The 20,918-nt window shown below is 41.0% G+C and overlaps 2 protein-coding genes and 1 long non-coding RNA gene across 4 annotated transcripts in view; 1 reads left to right on the top strand and 2 right to left on the bottom strand.

Moving 5' to 3' along the window:
- Nucleotides 1-225: 225 nt before the first annotated feature.
- Nucleotides 226-15,861, bottom strand: nr1d4a (nuclear receptor subfamily 1, group D, member 4a). Its single transcript, XM_077573037.1, has 8 exons — nucleotides 15,392-15,861; nucleotides 7,112-7,414; nucleotides 5,979-6,067; nucleotides 5,752-5,896; nucleotides 3,060-3,580; nucleotides 2,787-2,972; nucleotides 2,468-2,678; nucleotides 226-1,547 (listed from the first exon to the last, which is right to left on the bottom strand). The coding sequence occupies exons 1-8, from the start codon at nucleotides 15,411-15,413 to the stop codon at nucleotides 1,351-1,353; spliced, it is 1,674 nt and encodes a 557-aa protein (XP_077429163.1). The 5' UTR covers nucleotides 15,414-15,861; the 3' UTR covers nucleotides 226-1,350.
- Nucleotides 15,862-18,807: 2,946 nt separating this feature from the next.
- rarga (retinoic acid receptor gamma a) overlaps nucleotides 18,808-20,918 on the top strand; it is a 50,824-nt gene continuing 48,713 nt past the window's right edge. Inside the window, exons 1-2 of one of the 2 annotated variants that reach the window (XM_077573051.1) lie at nucleotides 18,808-18,860; nucleotides 18,985-19,097. The gene's annotated coding sequence lies outside the window, so the exon portion shown is untranslated. Of the gene's footprint in view, nucleotides 18,861-18,890; nucleotides 19,098-20,918 lie in introns of those variants that run through there. The other variant, XM_077573062.1, reaches the window with a different exon arrangement.
- Nucleotides 19,961-20,918, bottom strand: part of LOC144056341 (uncharacterized) — a 51,250-nt gene continuing 50,292 nt past the window's right edge. Inside the window, exon 3 of the long non-coding RNA XR_013295036.1 lies at nucleotides 19,961-20,797. This is a non-coding gene — a long non-coding RNA (uncharacterized LOC144056341). The remainder of the gene's footprint in view (nucleotides 20,798-20,918) is intronic.

The raw sequence follows: 20,918 nt of genomic DNA on the forward strand, positions 1-20,918 counted from the left end.
TTTTTTAAGCAATGACTTATTTTATATTTCTTATGATTAAAAACGATGCTTGTCAGGTTCTTGGAAGACTGAATAGAGTGTGAATGGTTGTCTATATGTGTCTAGTGATTGGCTGGCGACCAGTCAAGGTTGTACCAAAGTCATCTGGGAAAGGCTACGGGTCATTGAGTAGACCTACATCAAAAATGGATGGATGTTGAATTAAACAAATGACACAAAAGCATATTAATACACAATCTGAGGTTTATATTGTTTCTATTAAAGAACAAAGATTTACAAACTGTACAAGTGCTCAATCAGCCATGATCAATCAAGCAATCAGTGAGACGACCAATCAAATAAGATCTTCCACACTAAAATATCTCTGTAGTTTGTATGACAAACATTGGGGGCAGGCGCAGGGTGCATGTGGAGTGAGTGCTGGTGATTCCAGGGATTATGCTGGTTGGTTACATCATCTCAATGCAGGCAGTGTGTAAAAGGTCCGTCTAGAATCCCTACTACGTGTTCTCCTGTGCAAAGCCCCCTACCCCAAAACCACCACCTTGTACTGGAAGGTCAGCAGAACATTCTTATTTCTTTTTTTTTTTAACCAAACTCCCATCTATTATATCTGTTCAGTCGCATTTGGACAAACATCATATAAACACCAAGAAAAATAATCAATAGAACTACAAAACATGCACAGACACTTTCCATAACTTTAGGCATTTTGGATACTGTTGTCAATGCAATGCTTATGTGGAATAATTTGAAATGCCTTTAGATACATTTTGCATATACAATGTCGTGTACAGGTAACAATATATGGATGGTCTCATTCCAGTATTAATGTGGATGGTGAAACAGTGATACACTATTTTTCCCCCCCGGTTATGCTATGTATTTATATACACATTCCCTTTCTCTTCAAAACAAACTGACTCATAACATGTTATCACAAATGGTCCCTAAGATCATGGATATATGACAGTTATCTGTTCAGAGATGGCCTGTGTAAGTCTTACCTAAACTAGTTATAAATACTTAACCTAAAAATGATTTGTTCAACAGTGTGTTATCAACTTTACACAATGAGTTACATTGATACTGGAATATTTTCATTTCATTTTATTTTTTATTCTAAAGAGGTGTTGCGGTTTGTGTGCACACATCACTTTGTGTGAGCATGTTCATGTATCCCAAAAGAGGAGAGGGAACCTGGACAAAAAAAAAAAAGCTACCTTTTTCATTCAAAACAAAACAGAACACTCATTGGATTGCACCATTCCTTTGTTCCCCTCTCACAAGGAAAGTCCCACTTTTGGAAGGTAAAGTGTGTTGTGGATGCATGATGCTGAGCTCGTTCGCTCAAGGGTCGATGCGAAAGGCCAAAAGTTTATCGGAGTGCAGATTGTTGAGGGTGCGGAGGTCTGGAAGTCGCAGGAGAAGTTTGGAGAAGAGCGAGCTGTCATTTGGATGGCGCCGGCTGATCAGTGACCGCAGAGCTCGGATAAGACCCTCCTGGAGCTGCTCGACAGCGAGCATGTCTGAGATGCCGTAACGATCTGAGGAGATAAGAGGATGCTGGTGTGAGAATGTGGCCTATCAAATATTAGACAATGGTGCCATGAAATAACATCTTTGATCTGTGATTACGCTCGTAATGCAAAACACTCATATTGCAAATCCTCTTTCCCCATTGACATAAATGGAAATGGCATTAATCCATTCATGCCTTCGCCAAAAAAAAAAGCAAATATTTTTGTGATGTGTTTAAGTAAAATAGCACTCTTATATTGTGCTTTATAAAAACATACAGTAATAAATAAATAATACATGGAATGTAAATAATTAAACAGTTTGTGCATCATGATTAATGAATTGCGTTTCAATCCAGGTGGCAGTAAACAGTCACGCACACTCACAGGAATTTTTAATGCTAATTCTTAAAATTTATATATTTGAATTGCATATGAAATTTCCATCCATTTGAATTACTTCAAATTTAATGTAAACAGGCCAATAAACTCAAGGTGCTGTATATTTGCCCAGCCTATATTCATACATTTTACTTGATTTAATTCAATTAATTTGACATTCACAGATTTATTTTAAGGACTGTAAATACACTGTAAAAATCATTTAATTTAAATAGAATATCCTGAAAGTGTTATAATGCCACCACAGAAATGCTATTCATTAGCCCGTCTATGGAATGTCCCATTAAGTGTTAGCATTAAGCTAGCAGAATTAATGGCAGTTGTGTGGTTGTTTAAAAAACATAATCTGCAGCTTCGAGTTCACTTTCACCATACAGTGCTCATATTTCCATTTTTTTTGCTCACAAGTGAAAAAATTAATCAGCCAAACGATGGTTTGTACCGTATCTCAAAAGCCATGTAAGTCAAGTCACTTGTATCTCAAGGCGCCACTGTAAGTGGCTACAGTATTCGATTAGCATAATCATGTTGTGAACATTTCGCACCTGCTGAGACCAACACCACAGCCATGAAGAGGGCCATTTCGTCAGGCTCTAACCCCATGGAGGCCAGCTTCTCACTGAAGTCGAACATCGCATCGAGTAGGGAGCCCATGCCCAAAGCGCGTAGGGTGGACAAGGGGTACGTTTGACCATTCAGGAAGGTCACCGTACGCTCTGCAGCATTGAACAAGGTGCAGAACCTCACCATCAGAACCTAAGAACACCCCCCAAAAAAAAAAGATTCTGTTTATTTCTGCAACTTCTGCATTTTGGATTCAGGTCAACATATGGCTCGAGAGTATAGCTATGATGAATGTGCTACCTGGAAGGTGCCTGATTTAAGCAGCATGACTTGGTCCTGTTGGCTAAGCTCTTGAAATCCTGGGATGCCTTTGGCGAACTCGACCACCTCCTTGACAGCAGGAGTGAAACACTGAGAAAAGGACTCCCAAATCTCCTGACTGCTGCGCTCTGCCCCAGATACCGGGCATGCGTTCAGAGGACAGGCCTGAGGGAGAGAAATAGAAATTAAATAAATGAGTTTTGAATTAGCTGAGAGAACGCAGAAATGTTGCTTTTTTTCCCCTTTACTTACCAACACTTTAGCTCCCGGAGCTAACTTCCATGGGCAGGAGGGTTGAGGAGTGGCACTCTCTGTCTTGCACGAATAATTGATAGACCCTCTTTGAGGAGCGTCAACACTTGGTTGATGATTTGGATTTGTTGACACGACATATGTGTAGCGATTATTGTTCATGTTGTGGAAAGTCACTTGGTTGTCTTCAGGAGCAATTGGGCAATAATTGTAACTGTGCACGGAGTTGGCTTGTCCTGAAATCTGCCGGAAATGACAATCTTGAGAAGCGGCGTTGTTGGCGGGGCTGATTTTAGCCCTCTTGGCCGTCCTCTCCTGGCTGCTGCCGCTGAAGATGTCCTGGTAGGCTCGGGAGATGGCCCCGATGGCCTCCTTGGAGTCTTCTTGGCTGGGGGGCGCATCTTTCGCGGCCGCCGCGTCCATGTCCATGGCAGCAGACTCATTTAGGCTGTTCATGTAGCTCTGCATCTCATCCAGAAGTCGCTGCTTCTCTCTTTTAGGGATGCGGCCAAAACGTACAGCTGCGGGAAACACAGGAAGTGAATTGGTCAGAATTTGGACTCATGGTTTATTTCTATTGGCTACACAGTAAATTCAGTAGAGTACATTTTTTACCACAACTTCAGAATCTACTCCCTGAGCCACGCAGCTCTTACTTTGTGTATCGCTCGTCTCAGCTGGAATATTTAAAAAAAATTGGTCTCTTTTTGGATATTAGCAAACAGTAGGAGTGGCACAGCTCAGGTGGTAGAGTGGCTAAGCTCCCAAGCTGAAGGTCGTGAGTTTGTTCCTCAAACCTTGAGTGACTTTTATTTTACTCTCTTCCAAGTGTAAATTTGAATCTAAACTGAGTCTATTTAATCCCACTCTAAATAGAGTCAAATTTACAGAATTTACTGTGCACAAAAACTCAAAATACATGATGTAATAGGAACGGACAGAAGTGTTGCAGGCTTTCGCAGAGGATCATGCGTGTTGCAAGATGCAAACTTCCTTCTCCTCATTCGTCTCCCCTTCCCTCTTCCCACGGTAACCATCAGCTGGAGAAGCTATTTATAGACTCCCCGCTCGCATCTGCCTCATTCTCTCCTCCATCCACCTCTCCCTCTGTTGTAAGTAGGGCAGTGGAGCAACGTGAGCGTGATGTCACTGGTACTGAGCTTGCGAGCAGAAAGATGAGAAGAGTTGGGCTCTAAAGGGACAGACGCGGCCTCATAGAAAAAAAAATGGAAGGAAAGTAAGAGTGTTTGCGTGTGTCTGGGTTACGCGAGGTAACACCAAAGTTTTGAAATGGCAAAACTTTTGACCTTGTGCTGGAAATGCCTCGGCACAAAAAAAAATAAAAAATCACGCGGGTGAGATGATTTACTGGACTGTTGCTGTTTACCAAATACACACTCATTTTCTTACTTCCTGCAATATAGAACCAGCATAGAGGGGAAAAAAAACCTTTCATCATGGCGTGCTGACTTATATTTGCATATGAAGTTGTAAGGCTTGGTGCCCGCCTGCCTGCGAAATCGGGGCGGTCTAGCGATGTAGGCAGTTGCATGTGGTTTTCCTGTTTTTGTAATGGTTGAAACAGAGTAAAAGTGGGTTTTTAGGTTGCGGTCCTGGAGTCGTAAAAAAAAAAGATGCCACATTAAAAGGGTCAGGCTAACTGCTTTTACCGACATTTTTGTTGCGTTTTGCCACTCAACTGTTCCTGCACCTTGAGTGTCAGACACATGCAAAAAATAACAGTATGGGCAAGGGAGGGGTGTTACGATCATTTTTGTAGCGGACCACGTTACTAGAAAAATTGGGGTTGTAACAAAAAAAATTAAAGTTGGTAAAGATTTGAGCAAGAACCACGAAAGTTAAAAAAAACGGATGTGGTCCTGGGCATTGAGTGTGACACTTGTGGTCTCCATACTAGAGGTGGAAATAAACAAAAACTAGCAAGAAGAAGAAAAGCTGGCAAACTACAGCAACTAGGTCACACGTACAAGAACATTATGAGCTCAATTTGGTATTTTTCTGGGTCAGCCTGGTTGTTTTTCAAATTTGCTGTGATGAGTGATCAATCAGTGTGCAGCAATCAAGGAGATGTGATAAAAACACTGTCGCACATCGAACAGCTTTCTGCATCTCGGGCTTAATTGTTTCCCTATCCCCAATGATGTTTTACGAGCATACGCGAGGTAATCAAGTCGACCCTGTTCCAATTTCTTAAAATAAATCCTGTGTTAACAGCAACTTTCCTGGATGATAAATAGCTTCGGGGATTTCAAGGCTCCTGTACTCATAAATCATTGGCTGACAGGGGGGTGGAGGAGGGATGAGGGAGCGCGGTGGGGTACATGGAGGAGGAGGTGCTGTGCTAAACAGGAGCATCCATCCGCGAGTATTGTTGGAGGATACGGTTCAGGGGTCATAGAAAGATATTTCACAACTTTTAACTCATTCACAGTGTGGTCGTTTATAGTCATCAACTGGAATCTAACAGTTTACTGCCACTGACGAATCTACTCGTCGAGTGAGGACCAGGATTCAGGGCAAAGCAGGTACAACACCTCAAAGAACTTCCCGTGTTATATTTTTGACTCGGTCGCATATCTCGGCCATTTCCCCGCCGTGTTGGCTAATCGGAGCACCATGGCCAAACTTCACAAGAGGCACTTTGGCATTAAAATGTGTCAAGATGTCTCACCGTCTCGTGACATGCCAACAGACAGGCACTTCTTGAAGCGACAGTGCTGGCACCGATTGCGGTTCATGCGCATGATCAGGCAGGTCTCGTTCTTCACGCACATCTTGTAGTTGATGTTCTGCTGGATGCTGCGACGGAAAAAACCCTAAAACGAGAAGGTACCGCGTGAAACATCTATAAAACAAAAGTGGAAAACTCGGCTAAATTCCTCTGTTCAAAGGGCTTACCTTGCATCCTTCACATGCATGGACACCGTAGTGGAAACCAGACGCGATGTCTCCGCAGACCTTACACAGTAGGACCATTCCACCATTTTCTGCGGAAGGACAAAAAGACGGTCATTCCTATATCTCGCAATCAGGGCTCTCAAAATTAAAACATTGACTCTGGAGATTGATTAAAATTCTTTAAAGTGTAAAAAAAAAAAAAAACTCAATTATATTTACTTCCTGTCGCGGCCTATAAACGTCACCATGATAGAGTGTGCTTGCTGCTTGTGGGCAAAACTAAACTTGGAATTTTGGAGAACTGTTTCTATGAGACAAAAGATGCCTATAAAGCTGTGTCGGTTTTGTGATTTGACATTAACTCCAAAAGTAAATATCTGTTACAAGCTTTGGAGAATATAGTAGAAGCACAAGTAGGAAAATGCGATGAATCGCAATTAATTATGTAGCATTATGCGACTAAAAATTGAATCGCTTGACAGCAATAATCACAATATAGCATTTTTCCTTAACTCATTCACTGCATTGGCGCTATAGACGTCAAAAATTAATTTGAACTATTTCAATTAGTTTAACATTTTTTTCCACTTTTGTTAACAAGAGTATGAAAACCTAGAATTTTTTTATTGTACATTTGGAACAGATATAAAATTTCCGATTAATCGTGAGTTAACTAGTGAAACCATGCGATTAATTACGATTACAAATTCTTAATCGCCTGACGCCCCTAATTTTTTATGATCTTTTTTAAAATCTTTTCTTTTTTAAAAAAAAAGAAGAAAAGATTATTAAAAATTAGGGGTGTCAGGTGATTAAAATTAATTGTGATTAATCGCGTGACTTCACTCGTTAACAACTCATGATTAAAAAAAAAAAAAAGATTATTAAAAATTAGGCGTCAATGGCAGTGAATGAGTTAAAATTGCAAGATGGCAACTTTCTATTTGTCTAATTTTTAGTTTTTGATCATAAAACGGCCACAAGCGGGCAGTCAAAGCTGGTATAGTCCACCGCCGAGGGTATTGATACCTTGCAATAAGGCTGGGTATCAGCCCAATATTGATGGTATTGCTAATCTGCTATATTTTTCTTCCCCAAATAAAATGTCAATCAGAACATTGAAAAATACATACTAGTGAAAGTTCCATGGAAACCGCACGGCCTTTTTCCAGCAATCGGATGTGCATAGGTGTGCTGAGGAGGAGTAGCTGCTGCAGGAGAGCCACGATAGACCTCGGGGAACTGGAACACGAGTTTTGAGGTTGGAGTGGTTGACCCGGCTGCCCCCTCTTTTAGGGCACCGATCTCTGTGAAGGTAACTTCCTCTGGCGAGGATGGCTGCGAGTGCGAGGAAGGCGATTGCGTCTGGTACCCACTGGAGGGGCTCCCCGGGCTGGGGCTGCAGCTTCCGGAGGAGCTTGCATAGAGGATGACTCCTGCAAATGAGGTAAAGAGTGGACCGGGTTAGTTAATTTGCGTCATTAACCTCACAAAATGATATTTTTGGAGACTGTTCCGCAAATCACAATTTTGGTTCAACTTGTTTATAAAATGGCTTGCTGCAGTAGTTACCAACATTTGTGGTACATTACCAAACAAGAGCGTCGCTAGGCAGATGCACTCACAGTCAGGTAGCTGATATGTGAAGAGAATGGAAATGGCAGCTTTTCCCTTTTGAGGCATCAACAGCAAAAAAAAAAGTTCTACAAATAATGGATGTTTGGACTGTAATGTTAAAGTATGTCTTTTTGCTGAATTTAACTGGTTAAAAAGTACTATTGGATCCCAATTGGGTACATTTAGTAAAATGATTCCTAACCAATGATTTGCAGCCCATTGGTTTGCCGTGAAAAAAATTACAATTGAGCTTACTGTGATTATTATTTATTAACTAAAAATAATGCATCCTTTTTCATCTGGCAATGTATAGTGACAGGCAGAATAATGAAACGCTCCTTCATTAGATGGTGGAAAGTTCAATGAACCTGCCTATCAATTCACCTGTTGTAATTAATATACTAGGTTTGTGTTCAACTAAACAGGCCTACTAAGCAATTGTGAGTAAACAGAGAGATCATCATTTCAGTATACAGTAGTGTTTTGTGTGCAAAAGTGTGCCTTGGTAAAAATAATAATAATAATAATATAAATAAATAAATAAACGCTGAGAAACACTGCATGAGTGCACTTTGTCCTTTGCCTAATTTCCAAGAAAGGAAATTGTTCACCTACACGACAAGACGTGATGTCATATTGTCATGTAACGTTGCACAAGCTCGGTGGGCAACAGGGAAAGGCTTCGTGAGAAGCTTCGTCCTGAGTGTAAAAGGCGGAATGGGGCGCTCAACCTGACAAAACGTGCACACTTAAAAATACAACTGGTGGCACGGGAAGACAGCAGGCAAACCGCAATCACATTCCCCGGAAACACCAGACGCATGTTTATTAAAAAAAAAAAATATATATATATATACACAATACCACTACTAACAATACAGTATGATGCTGGTGCGCACACAATTCAGAATGTTGTTTTTCCCGTTCAACTGTACTTGCATTTGAGTTTTCTCTTTCCTGCCCCCCCCACTTCTAGTCATGCGTTGTGGATGAGCTGAGACACGCACTCACGTGTCTGCCGGCTCCGCTGCCTCCTCCGCTCCAATAATAGCCGCGCTCGCTCTCCCCTGGCACCGCGCCCAGTGCCGGCAAGCCGCATGACACCTGACTGCCGCCTCACATGCGTGCAACTCCTGACACGGTTTCAGCTTGAAACAAATCCGTGGTCTCGTGTTGAGATGACCGACAATATCCAAGTCAGGGCTTTCAAACATTGCTGTTATAATGCACCGCCAACAGTTAGTCTTTTTTTTTTTTTGTGCATAGGAGAAGCAACTGTGTGGGTTGGAATGCAACACAACAAAATAACTGAGCGATTTGCTTGCATGTGCTCAATATTCCATCTGATAAAGGCAATAAAATGGAATTATAGGGTGGGCTGCACGTGTAACTGCAAATTTTTACAACTCTGCAATAATTTACACAGTTCTGAATTATGGTACTCGCACTTACTATATGTCATGTTCAAGTGGACATAATGTCAAGGACCACCCCTCCTGTATTGGTGTAAGTGCACAAGGTATTTGTTGAGCTGAAACGCTGAGATAATCCCTCAGCCAGCACGTGTTGCTGGATTTGTTGACTCATGCCAGCCAGACCCAACAAACGGCCGGCCTGAACCTCACCTCTTCCACGACTTACATACAAGACAGGCTGAGCCCAAGGCCAGCCCCTCGCCTCGCCCCCAACACATGGCCTGTCCACCTGAGGGTTCACATGTGCGGTAAATGTTTATGAACGAACCCTACAGCCAAGTGGGCTAGTGGCCATCGGATATTTTGAATACGCATTCAAGACCTTGCAAACTGGGAACTACTACACCGTTTTCAGTTGCCTATTGTGACCCACTTTGGAGTCCAACATGGCCCCTCCACCCTGGTTTAGCTATCTATCTTCCCTTCGGATAGTCCGCTAGCATGGCAGCTTTAGAGTGCCTCATTGTTGTGGCGTAAAAAGGACCTGCCATATCCCAGCCGATGGAGGCTTTAAGTGAATATATTTTTTGACACCTTGTTTTATAAACTTGCTAATCATAAACAACACTCTTCTCTGTCAAATTTGCAAAACATGTATTTTTGGCCTTGTAAAAGTCCCTATGTAATTTTTCAATAAATATGAATCATAATTTAAAATGCATTGTGTTCGTTCTGAACGGAACAAAAAAAAAAAAGAAGAAATACTGGGTAAACGCAAATACAAGAAAGTCATCTTTTTTTTTTATAGCTTGCTATGCCTTCATCTTGAAAATACATCTTCTCTTCGGATGGTCCGCTGGCATGGCAGCTTTAGAGTGCCTCATCGTTGTGGCGTAAAAAATACCTGCCATATCCCAGCCGATGGAGGCTTTTAATGAATATATTTTTGGACACCTTGTTTTATAAACTTGCTAATCATAAACAACACTCTTCTCTGTCAAATTTGCAAAACATGTATTTTTGGCCTTGTAAAAGTCCCTATGTAATTTTTCAATAAATATTAATCATAATTTAAAATACATTGTGTTCGTTCTGAACGGAACAAAAACAAAAAGAAGAAATATTGGGTAAACGCAAATACAAGAAAGTCATCTTTTTTTTTATATAGCTTGCTATGCCTTCATCTTGAAAATACATCTTCTCTTCGGATGGTCCGCTGGCATGGCAGCTTTAGAGTGCCTCATCGTTGTGGCGTAAAAAAGACCTGCCATATCCCAGCCGATGGAGGCTTTTAATGAATATATTTTTGGACACCTTGTTTTATAAACTTGCTAATCATAAACAACACTCTTCTCTGTCAAATTTGCAAAACATGTATTTTTGGCCTCGTAAAAGTCCCTATGTAATTTTTCAATAAATATGAATCATAATCTAAAATGCATTGTGTTCGTTCTGAACGGAACAAAAAAAAAAGAAGAAATATTGGGTAAACGCAAATACAAGAAAGTCATCTTTTTTTTTTATAGCTTGCTATGCCTTCATCTTGAAAATACATCTTCTCTTCGGATGGTCCGCTGGCATGGCAGCTTTAGAGTGCCTCATTGTTGTGGCGTAAAAAAAGACCTGCCATATCCCAGCCGATGGAGGCTTTTAATGAATATATTTTTGGACACCTTGTTTTATAAACTTGCTAATCATAAACAACACTCTTCTCTGTCAAATTTGCAAAACATGTATTTTTGGCCTTGTAAAAGTCCCTATGTAATTTTTCAATAAATATGAATCATAATTAAAAATACATTGTGTTCGTTCTGAACGGAACAAAAAAAAAGAAGAAATATTGGGTAAACGCAAATACAAGAAAGTCATCTTTCATGATGCATTCGTATGCCTGCTGAATTGTTTACGCAACGATCGCTTTTCCCACCGTTTCCCTTCATCCACTTTGGGATTTCCCACGCCGGCCAAATGGGATTGACTTGCACACTGTCACTTGGCACAAGCCACTTTGAATTTGGGTCACTGTAGACAGCATTAATTGAAGAGACAATGAGGCTTCAATGCCAATCTTAAACTTACCCGTGCATGCGCTAATCTGCCTGTGACTGGAGTCAGGCAGAGAAACAACGTGAGCGGGGAAGAACTTCACGGGTACATGCCCTTCTCTCTTTCCCCCCTTATTGCCTACTTTTGCAGTCACGCAGAGAAAGGCGCTTGTTAATGTGGCATGTGACAAAGCCGAATAATGGTTCCCTAGCAATATGCATATTGTTATGTAAAACGAAATGATACGGGCCATTGGAAACGTGCGCTACTGATGTTATAAGGACTCCTTGGGTGTTTGCAGCGAACACATGAACTCAAAGTGAGTAAGTAGGTCAATATCACAGGAACCTGCCTCAAGCCTCTCTCCAAACTGATGCTGCATCACCCTACTTCTGGCTCATTATAAGGGACGGTGAATCTTTTTTGGAGTTGATAAATAACATGGAAATTCATAAATGTTGCTGTGCTTGTCATATAATTGGAAAAAAATAATAATTCCAACACACAATATAATCCGTATAATGTGAGAATGAAATTGATTTGATCTGCTTATTCGTGCATCTGCCTCTTTCCTGCGAGCCTCACACTAACCTAATTAATTCTGTGAGATGTCTTCTCAGCAGCCTGCTTATACATGCAGCCTAGTTTTACTTTTGTGAAATAGTAATGAATATGTGAGGCAGTTGTGGATTGTTAGCGGGTGCTGGTTCAATTCCCCTTATGGCAGCCGCAGTTGAAAATACAAGTCATCTTAGAATCTTAAATTTCGGTATCGAGTGCCTTTTCAGGTTAATACTTTTGTACCCGTTGAACACACCTCACTGGAAACAATTTAGAGCAGTGTTTTCTACCCATTGTGTTGTTACAGATCAGCTGAAGGAATTTAACCAAGTCTACTTATCTTTGTATATCTATGCCAGCGATGTACAGTGACAGACAGAAACAATGACATGCTCTTCCACTAGATGGCAGAAGGTACGATAAAACTGCATTTCCAAATGTTGCCATTCATTTTCAGGTTACAAACAGGCTCATCAAACCAAACCAATTATAGTTTGTAACTTGAGGTTCTACTATATTAGTAAATTGAGTTAAGAGCTTGGCCACAGAACAAATTAAACTCTTCAGTCGAGGTATCACTTAACAGTTGTAATCAGTTTACATACCCGGACAGAATTTGTCAAATTTGGGGGAAAATAAGACTGATAAGTAAATGGGATCATCTAATTTTCTTTAATGCTACTGTATGTTTAATGATTGTACTATTCTGAAATTTACCATTTCAAGTGAAAGAAATGTGTTTTGCCTGATTACATATGTATTCTTGAAAACAATCTTCCAAATTCTGTAAATGTAAATTTAGGGGTAAAATTACTATATGTGGCTCGGCTCAATAAAGGTTGGGAAACGCTGTCCAATAATTATAGATTTTACTTTGAGGGTCAGACATTGGCTATTTTTGTCCCCTCATACAGCAATCTCCACTTCAATTCACCTGGATTAAAAACATCCGTTTGAGCCTGCAGTCAACCCCCCCCCCCCCCCCTTTTTTCCTTCTCCTTATGCTGCTATCTATGTCAGAGGAAATCCGTTTGGTTTCAAAACACAGTCACGTTCCAGCGGCAAACGCGCCCTAATCGGATATTTGCCCTGAAACGATGACACGGGGACAGATGCTGCACTGACAACAAGAGACAACATCGACTCAGCCTCCTGTGCACGAGGGGGCGGGGCTAGCACTTGACTTTCGACACACGCAGAAGGCGCATGAGGCGGGAAAACGTGACTGAATGAAGTAGGGAGGGGAAAAAACTAAACAAACACTGCACTTGAATGCATGAAATCGCTGACCCACTGACCAAACTCCGGAGGCGGCAACAACAACACAGCGCCCGTGAGAGCTCGGAACGGGCAGCGAGCGGTGGGCGGGGCTTTAGCAGCTCACGCGTTGCACGCGGCTCTGCGAGGGTTGCCACGTGAGTTTTTTTTTTTTTTTAACTGGAGTTTTCAAAAGGAACATGCAACAACTTCTCTCCAGTCAGGAGGCAGAGATTTGTGAGGGTTTAACGAGGGTATAATGATGACAGAGACAATCAAACTGGGGCAGCATGTTGGCTTCCGGGTGGTCTATCGAGGCATTTTTGTTAGAGGTCGTCTGATTTATACTAATTAAGAGGAGTCCCCCCCCCCCTCCTTTATTTAATTTTTTTTTTTTTTTTAATTGACATGTACAGGCACTACATGTTTGTTTTTGTTCAATTTAAATATGTGCATCTATTTGCACAGGATGCTTTGTTGCATGTCCTAAATAGCAACATTGTTGAAAATCACAGATCTGGATTTGATCCCCATACATGCCATAATGCACGACACTGCGGACACCTGGTAGCCCCCCAGGGACCACATGAGTAGCCCTTGGGCATTAAAAAAAAAAAGAAGCTAACCAGGAATGGAACATTGTGATTTCCTACGAATTTTGTAGAAGTAGTCATTTTAAAATGTGAAATATAGTGTTACATATTGATATTCACCTGTTTCCTAATTATTGTGAGAATTTGTTAACATGATCACTGTCTTCATATAAATTATAATTATTAAATGGGATACAACAGTTTGCATGATTATTCAGTTCCAGTTTAGTTTATTAAAAGGACAATGTTCTGTAACATTAAAAAGATGGCTGCACCATATTTAGCACTATGCTAGTTTCCATTTGTAGTCCCCTGAGAATAAAATAACGGAACAAGTTAAAATTACATACAAGCAACATACAAAGTACAAAATGCATAGTGCTGTATAATAATAATAATAATTATTATTATTATATTATTATTATTATAATAATAATTATATAATAATAATAATTAATAATAATAATAATTATTATTATTAAAGGCAATTTGAGAAAAATTTGCTTTTTCAGAAGTGTGTATCAAACTGGTAGCTCTTCACCTTAATCGGTACCCAAGAAGTAGCTTTCAGTAGGGATGGTTGATAGATACTACTTTTTTTCCAGACCATTATTAGTACGAGTACGGGACTCTTGAGTAGTCACCGGTACCAATAACAAGTACCGATAGTACTTTGATAAATAAAATGTTCCCTCACAAAACAATGAAAGCTCATTTTAGATAAAGACTTAATACCCCAATTTAGTATTTTTCCATAAAATTGTGTGAAAATAATTGCAATTAATTTTTCCTAATAACCCATTACTGATACCATCTGTACTCACCCATCGCTAGCTGTCCGTTTCTAAAAGGTTGGTGTCACTTTGTAATGTAATGGGCTGTCTTGACAAACCACCTTCCAATGTGAGTACAGAAAATACTACATTTAAAAAGCCCTATTTTAGCACACTCATTCATTTATTCATTTCATTAAGTTCACGAAAGCTGCACTGAACTGCATTGCATCAGACTGAGAGCTGTTTCTAAAAATGTGGCTGCAATACCTCGCAAATGGGAGCTATTATATCTGTAAAGCCAAAATGTGAAAAGGAAAAAGTCAGCTTTTGGTTCAACCTTTTCTAACCACACTAGACTTTGCATTTGAAGGCTGTCAAGTCATTTTAGCTATCTGTCAGAAGGTGACCTGAGTGGTATGCTTCAACTTCGCATATATGTCAATATAGGTAGGTAATGCTTTCACAGTCTACTGTGCATCTTCACTGTGCTTGATCAATCCGACACTCACTCAAATGTCAAAACACTAACCCACATTCATCAATATGCATAAACAAAGCAGCCGTAACCAACTGAGTGTTTTATGTACAGTAGGCTACTATATGTATCACCTTAAAGGTCACCTGTACAGGAACGTGACTGCACAACACTATTAATGATTCACCAACAATTAGGAAGGAAGAGCAAAGCGGAGGACGTGCACTTGGGCTGACCTCGACAAAGCGCTGCCCAATGCCACTTAAGTGAGGGCAGTCCCATGCCGTTAACTTTTAGGTTGGCTTTGACAATGGAAACAAACTCACTTCTCTGTGCCAACATTTGCTTGCTTGTTTGTTTGTTGATAATGCAACTTTGCACGCGAGTGTCACTGGCAGGTCATGAGAACCGTGCCAATAGCAGTGACAGCCCTTCAACTGCACGTGAGTTTGTTTTCATGGAGCTCAGCAGGAAGTGGACAGCATCACTGTGTCGTGTGGAGCATACTGTGACAATTAAATGAGTATTTTGGACACATTTGCAACTCTCAAATCGGGTCACGTAGTCACTTTTCATGTTTGATGGTTGAAATTTACTAACGCATCTGGCACTTGTAAATGTTGATAGACAATCAAAATCCATATAATATAATGATTTTTTAAAATTCACTTACCACCACCAGGGCTGTTGTCCATTTCTTTGGAGATGTTGAAAGTAAAGTTTCAAATCAGTTAAAAGCAGGCGTCTGGTCAAAAAACTAAAACCAAAAAAAAAGATGAAAAAGTCCCAAAACACCTGCTCAGTGGAGCAAAAATACTGCACGCGATGGAAGAGTGTCCAGTGGGCGCGAGTGATTTCCGGCTGTTAATTGCGTGCAGCCTTGTCTGAGTCTCTAATGCGAGTTGTGAACATGCACTTCGAGCGGCTTCTTGGAGCTAACCTGGATGCGCAAGAGGGAGGATCAAACCATTCTCGTGTCTTCCAAGAAAGTGGAGTCAACACATCCGCTCGTCATGCGCGTGACACACACACCCACTGATACAAACACCCACATCCGTCACGTTTGCAGGTGAGTAGGAAATGTGAGCGCCCCCAACTTGTGTGTACGCGTGGGTGTGATCTGGCTCACGCTTTGTACCTCGCCCGGTCCTCTCTCTCTCTCCCTCCCTCTCTTTCATCCCCTCCCTCCCCTTCTCGGTTCCTCGCGCACGTTTCGGTGCGTTTTCATTGGTGGGGGCTGTGACACGGAGAGGAGTTCGACGTGCTTTGTTCGACCGCGCGGTGTGTTCAGTAAAGCCAGGCAACATGTGCGCTCTCCATGTGCTGCCCCACTGATACACATTTTATGCAAAACGCCGAGCGTGTGACGCACAGGGCATTGGAGCCGAGAGGATGAAGCACATGGATAATGGGCGTGGCTCACCGTGACTTCCCCTGAACAGCTCGAGGCGGTAAACACGAAGAGGTGCCAAACATGATAAGTTCGTTCCACGTTTAGAGGTTACTATGACACGCAATTGGCTATAGCTATAATGACCTACATTTGATACAATTTTTGCTGTTAAACGGTAAACGCTACTGCAATATATGTATGGTTGAGGTTGTTGACTTTCAGCTTTAAGCTTTCCCAAAAAAATCAATAAAAAATACATAAGAGTTTATGCAGAGTAACTCAATTTTCAGTCTGTCAGAAGTATTTGGACAAAGTGTAGGCCTACAGACAAATAGAATAAAATACGACTTATAAGGCAAGGCAGCTTTAGTTATAGCAGGACACTTAATACACAATGTGATTCAAAAGCACAACACCTAAAATCATTCACAAACAAAACAGATATATTCAAAGGCAGAGCAAAGAAAACAAAAACAGTATTAAGAACATACATTGACAAAATGTAAACACATTTGCAAACAAAATGCTTAAAAACATTTAAAAACAAGAAATTAAAAAGTAGCTTTCTAAAATGACTAAAAGCTCATACAGTGAAATTGATTTTTATAAGTGCTTAAAGGAGAATCAACCTTAAGCATTTATTGACAGTAATATATAAAATGTGACCTCACATGACATTCTGATTAATATTACATTTGTGGAAGATGAGTTATAAAGCAAAATCCAGCTGTTGTTGTTTTTTTAAGTAAGGTATTATTTTTATTTATTTTTTGCTTTTTAGCCTTCCATCTCAGGAGGCAACCATTTTGGCACTTGCTGTTGATTGAAGATGACATCACAGTTGCTCAGGACTCAATAACAGCTAACCTGTTTTCTGAAGCTGAGCTGTAATTGGTTGTTACCTGAACTCTGAGCAACCGTGATGTAATTTTCAGTCGACAGCAAGTGGCAAAATGGCCACCTTCTGATATAGATAAAAACTGCTGCATTTAGCGGCTTAACTCATATTCCACTAACGCAATATTAACCAGAATACCATATTTAGACTCGTGAAGTTGCATAGAACATAACATTGTCAAGAATTTTTCGGGGAAGGGGGGGTTGAGTTCCCCCTTTGCATGCAGCATAACAGCCAAATGCCGCTTCACCATGTTTGCTTTGAAACCTGGATTCCACTTACCTGAGTCTGCAGACCTCAGTGCTTTACTGGGTTTATAGCATTTATTTAAAGTATTCAGGCCCCAAACATTCAGTGATTTACAGATCATTAGCAGAATTTTAAAATCTTTTCTGGGAGTCAAGGAAAATGTAAACGATGTGAGCTCAAAGGAGATAACGCTAGCTGCAGCAGAATGTGTACAGCACTTGTTGGTTTCGGATATAAAACTCGATGAGCTCTGCTCATAAATTTTTGTTATTTCTCTCTCTCCTGCACTAGGATTGTTATGTGACATTTTTGTTTTGTCAGTCTTTCTTTTGGAACCTGACATCTTTTTGCAAACATCCTACATTTCTTGGAAGAGACACATAATGCTTGCCTTATTGACATTCACTGAGGAATTGGCTAATTAATTTACTTTTTTGTTGCTATGATTAATGGCACAGGCATGCTTTTTTGACTGTCAAAATGAATGGCAAGCTTCCTATTACCCTCCCGTCCATTCTCTGGACCGCTCACTTATCCTCACTAGGTCACAGGTGTGCTGGAGTCTCTGCCAGCTAACTGTGGGCGAGAGGCGGGATACACCCTGAACTGGTCGACAGCCAATCACAGGGTATAAATAGACAAACATCCATTCACATTCAAAAACAATTTACCATGCATCTTTTTGCATGTGTGAGAAATGCAAACGTCACACAGGAAGACTGGGGCCTGGATTTGAACTCACAACCTCAGAACTGTGAGGGAGATGTGCTCGTCAGACAGCAACCACTTGCCATTATGTTTTGCTAAATTACTTGAAAACAACCAGGCAGTCTTGCCATCTTTTCTGCAATTATTTACGTCATCCACTGACCTTGTCGTTCACACCCACATGCTCTGCCGGATTAATTTTGATTTTCCGACCATTTATGCTGCTTACCCTGTTCAGGGTCAGGAGTTTTTATTTCATTTTGACATTTTTTTTTAAAATTAAAATACTTTTAATTAGCTTTTAGAGCGGGTTTGCTAGTTATACAGTTTTTATTTTTCAAAAATGCTTCATTTTAGTTTAGTTTTATAGTGTTTTTGTTTTGTTTTTTAAATATATGGAGTATCGGTATTTGTATAAAAAAAGGTCACCAATTATCATTTACTGTAATAAGTAAGGTACAATACAATTCCCAAACGACTGAATACATTTCAAATAAACCACAAAAGCTGAAGTACAACACTATTTAACAAATATTAAAAGGATGGATATTTTTGCTATAATTATACTTAGTTTTAGTTAAACATGAAATCTAGTTTCAGTTTAGGAACTCTCAATTGTATTTAATTGTTCTTAACATTGTGCAAAAAAGTATTGAAACATTGAGCAGTTGGACATGTGCATTCAAAGGTCAAATTAAATCGATGTGTTAAGTTTATAACTAATTTTAGTTTCTAACTTTTGAAAGCAATGTGTGCATCAGTGTACATTCTGCAGCGCTCTCTCTCGCCGCTAGGCGGAGTCACCGTGCCAGGAATGTGCGCACTCGTTGGCTCCCATCGACGCCCCTAATCTGCTCGGGACTCGTTGACGGATTGGCAATGGCAACCGTCGAGGTAAACCTGACAAATGACTCCAACGTTGATCTGTGAGCAAATGGTGTCAGCTTCTCTTGACGCGTCTGCGGAAGGAGACTCCTGTGAAGATTAACCGTGACTTTGCTTGTCGTCTCCTTCACAGTCAAGTCTGCTGCTGTCTGTCGGTCTGCCTGTCAGTCACTCGCCCGAATCTCTAACTTGTGGGGAATGTACTTGAAACCGACACACGGCACGCAGCTGCAGGCGGAAGAAAAGGTAGGCTTTGCATACCACATAAATTATTGCCTCGTTAATTAGACGTGCCACGGAGAAAAAAAAAGTGACGCCATTGCAAGCTGAGTGTGTGTTTACCGTTTTATAAATGTGTCAGATGTGCGCACTCATCAAGAGAACACGTTCCGGCACAGCACAGCGTAATTACAGGTTGCACCGAGTGTTTCCCGGGCTCGGAGTGGAGCACAAGTAGCTGAAACACACCTGCAAAGCGCAGCTTCGCCCCAGGGCTCCAAAGCCAACCTTCATCACCGTCCCCTTGTCTGTCTGCCTGCCACCCAGCCCCTCGGCGCCCCTCCCTCTTGCAACTTGTTGAATGTGGTCTTTATGTGAGTAATGACAGCTCGTTGCGTGGCCGATGAGAGATTTAAATTTATTCCACGCAGAACCTTCCAGTTTGTTTTAGATTAGCTGGCAGGGTAGCTGATTGAGATCACCCCAAAAAAGAAAAAGAAAAAGAAAAAAGCAGAGCCAGTTAGCAATGAAAACAGAAAAGTAAGCCCATGCATAATCAACCGCGCTTTCTTCTTGTGGCTAAAAGCAGACTCAAATTCGAAAATACTACATGTTTATATATGAACCACACGCGCCAAAAGTAAATGCATTTTCTGCTGCAGCAGTGTAGAGTGGCCAGCTTTTTCACAAGGGCAGTTTTATGCGCAGGGAAAGAGGCATGGAAAAGAAGACCTTTCCCTTTGAGCTCACAGATTTGCAGTAATTACAGAATCACTTCCATATGTGGATCTCTGGCTGCCTTCTCGCTGCCCCCACCACCCCTCTTTCCCTCTCTCTCTACTTCTTCTGTTCCTTCTTACATTTGCATTCTCCCTTTATCCCTTACTTTTGCTACTTTTATTTTGTTTGGCTTCCCTTCATGCACTCGTGAGCATTTTTTGGGGGGGTCAAACCACAGCTTAAACAATGTTTATGGTAATCAGAACATCCTGGCATTTTTGGCAAACGACCACTGTTTATTGGGTGATTAAATTAACCACACTTGCCAAAAATATGCATGCAAACTTTTTGAAAGAGGAGCGAGCGAGGCGAGACGCGGACAGACACGGAGAGGGGAAACGCCGAAAATACGGAAATCTGAAAAAGGAGGAAAAGGGAAAGAATGGAAGCTCAGTGAAGAATTTGCGAGGCAGGAGCAGAGCGTGAAGGAGGGAGAGGTGGAACAGAAAATGAAGCTGAGGGAAAGGGAGGGCTGGAGTAATGCTTTTTGACAGAGGTGGGTTCAAGATGGGTTCATGGTGACATCATGGCTGATTTTTGAGGAAAGTATAGACAGGAGAGACGTTCACCTTTCATTGGATACACATGTTGGGGAAGAGGCGAGAGCGCTCATTTGCTGGCACACACACTGGTAGCTGTGTCCGCAACCTCTGAATGCACCCCAAAATTATGCACACTCCAGTCCCCCCCTTTTCCCCCTGCAGTTTCCAGTGTACTAAAAGAGGCATTTTCTTCCAAACTTTGTGCTCATTTGTTTTTGCTCCAATAGTTCATTGTGGTAAAAACCTGTCCTGGCCCTTAACACTTACATTTCTCCTTTGCAATGAGTAAGTCATTTTCCGGTGCGTATTCCACAGTGGACTTCAAGGTAGTTGGACCATAAATGAGCAGAGTTTGCCAGGCGAGGATGAATGAGCTCCTTCATTTCTGCGAATGTGTGTTTCATTCTACAACCAAGAAAGTGTTTGTAAGTGTATAAGGGTTTGTGCAGGTATCATCAAATCAAATTTAATGCTTTTTAATGCTATTTTTAATGCAACTTAAAACACATAATTGAATGCCCATGCC

This window comes from Vanacampus margaritifer, chromosome 1 (assembly GCF_051991255.1).
Source record: "Vanacampus margaritifer isolate UIUO_Vmar chromosome 1, RoL_Vmar_1.0, whole genome shotgun sequence".
In the NCBI taxonomy this organism is placed as follows: Eukaryota; Metazoa; Chordata; class Actinopteri; order Syngnathiformes; family Syngnathidae; genus Vanacampus; species Vanacampus margaritifer.

Excerpts from the sequence above, each read along its gene's own strand:
- nr1d4a (XM_077573037.1), bottom strand. The coding sequence starts at position 15,413 with ATGGACAACAGCCCTGGTGGTG. Across the intron at positions 6,068-7,111 it reads TTTCCATGGAACTTTCACTA|AAAATGGTGGAATGGTCCTA; the intron begins GTATGTATTTTT and ends GTCCTTCCGCAG. Across the intron at positions 3,581-5,751 it reads TGTTGGCATGTCACGAGACG|CTGTACGTTTTGGCCGCATC; the intron begins GTGAGACATCTT and ends TGTTTCCCGCAG.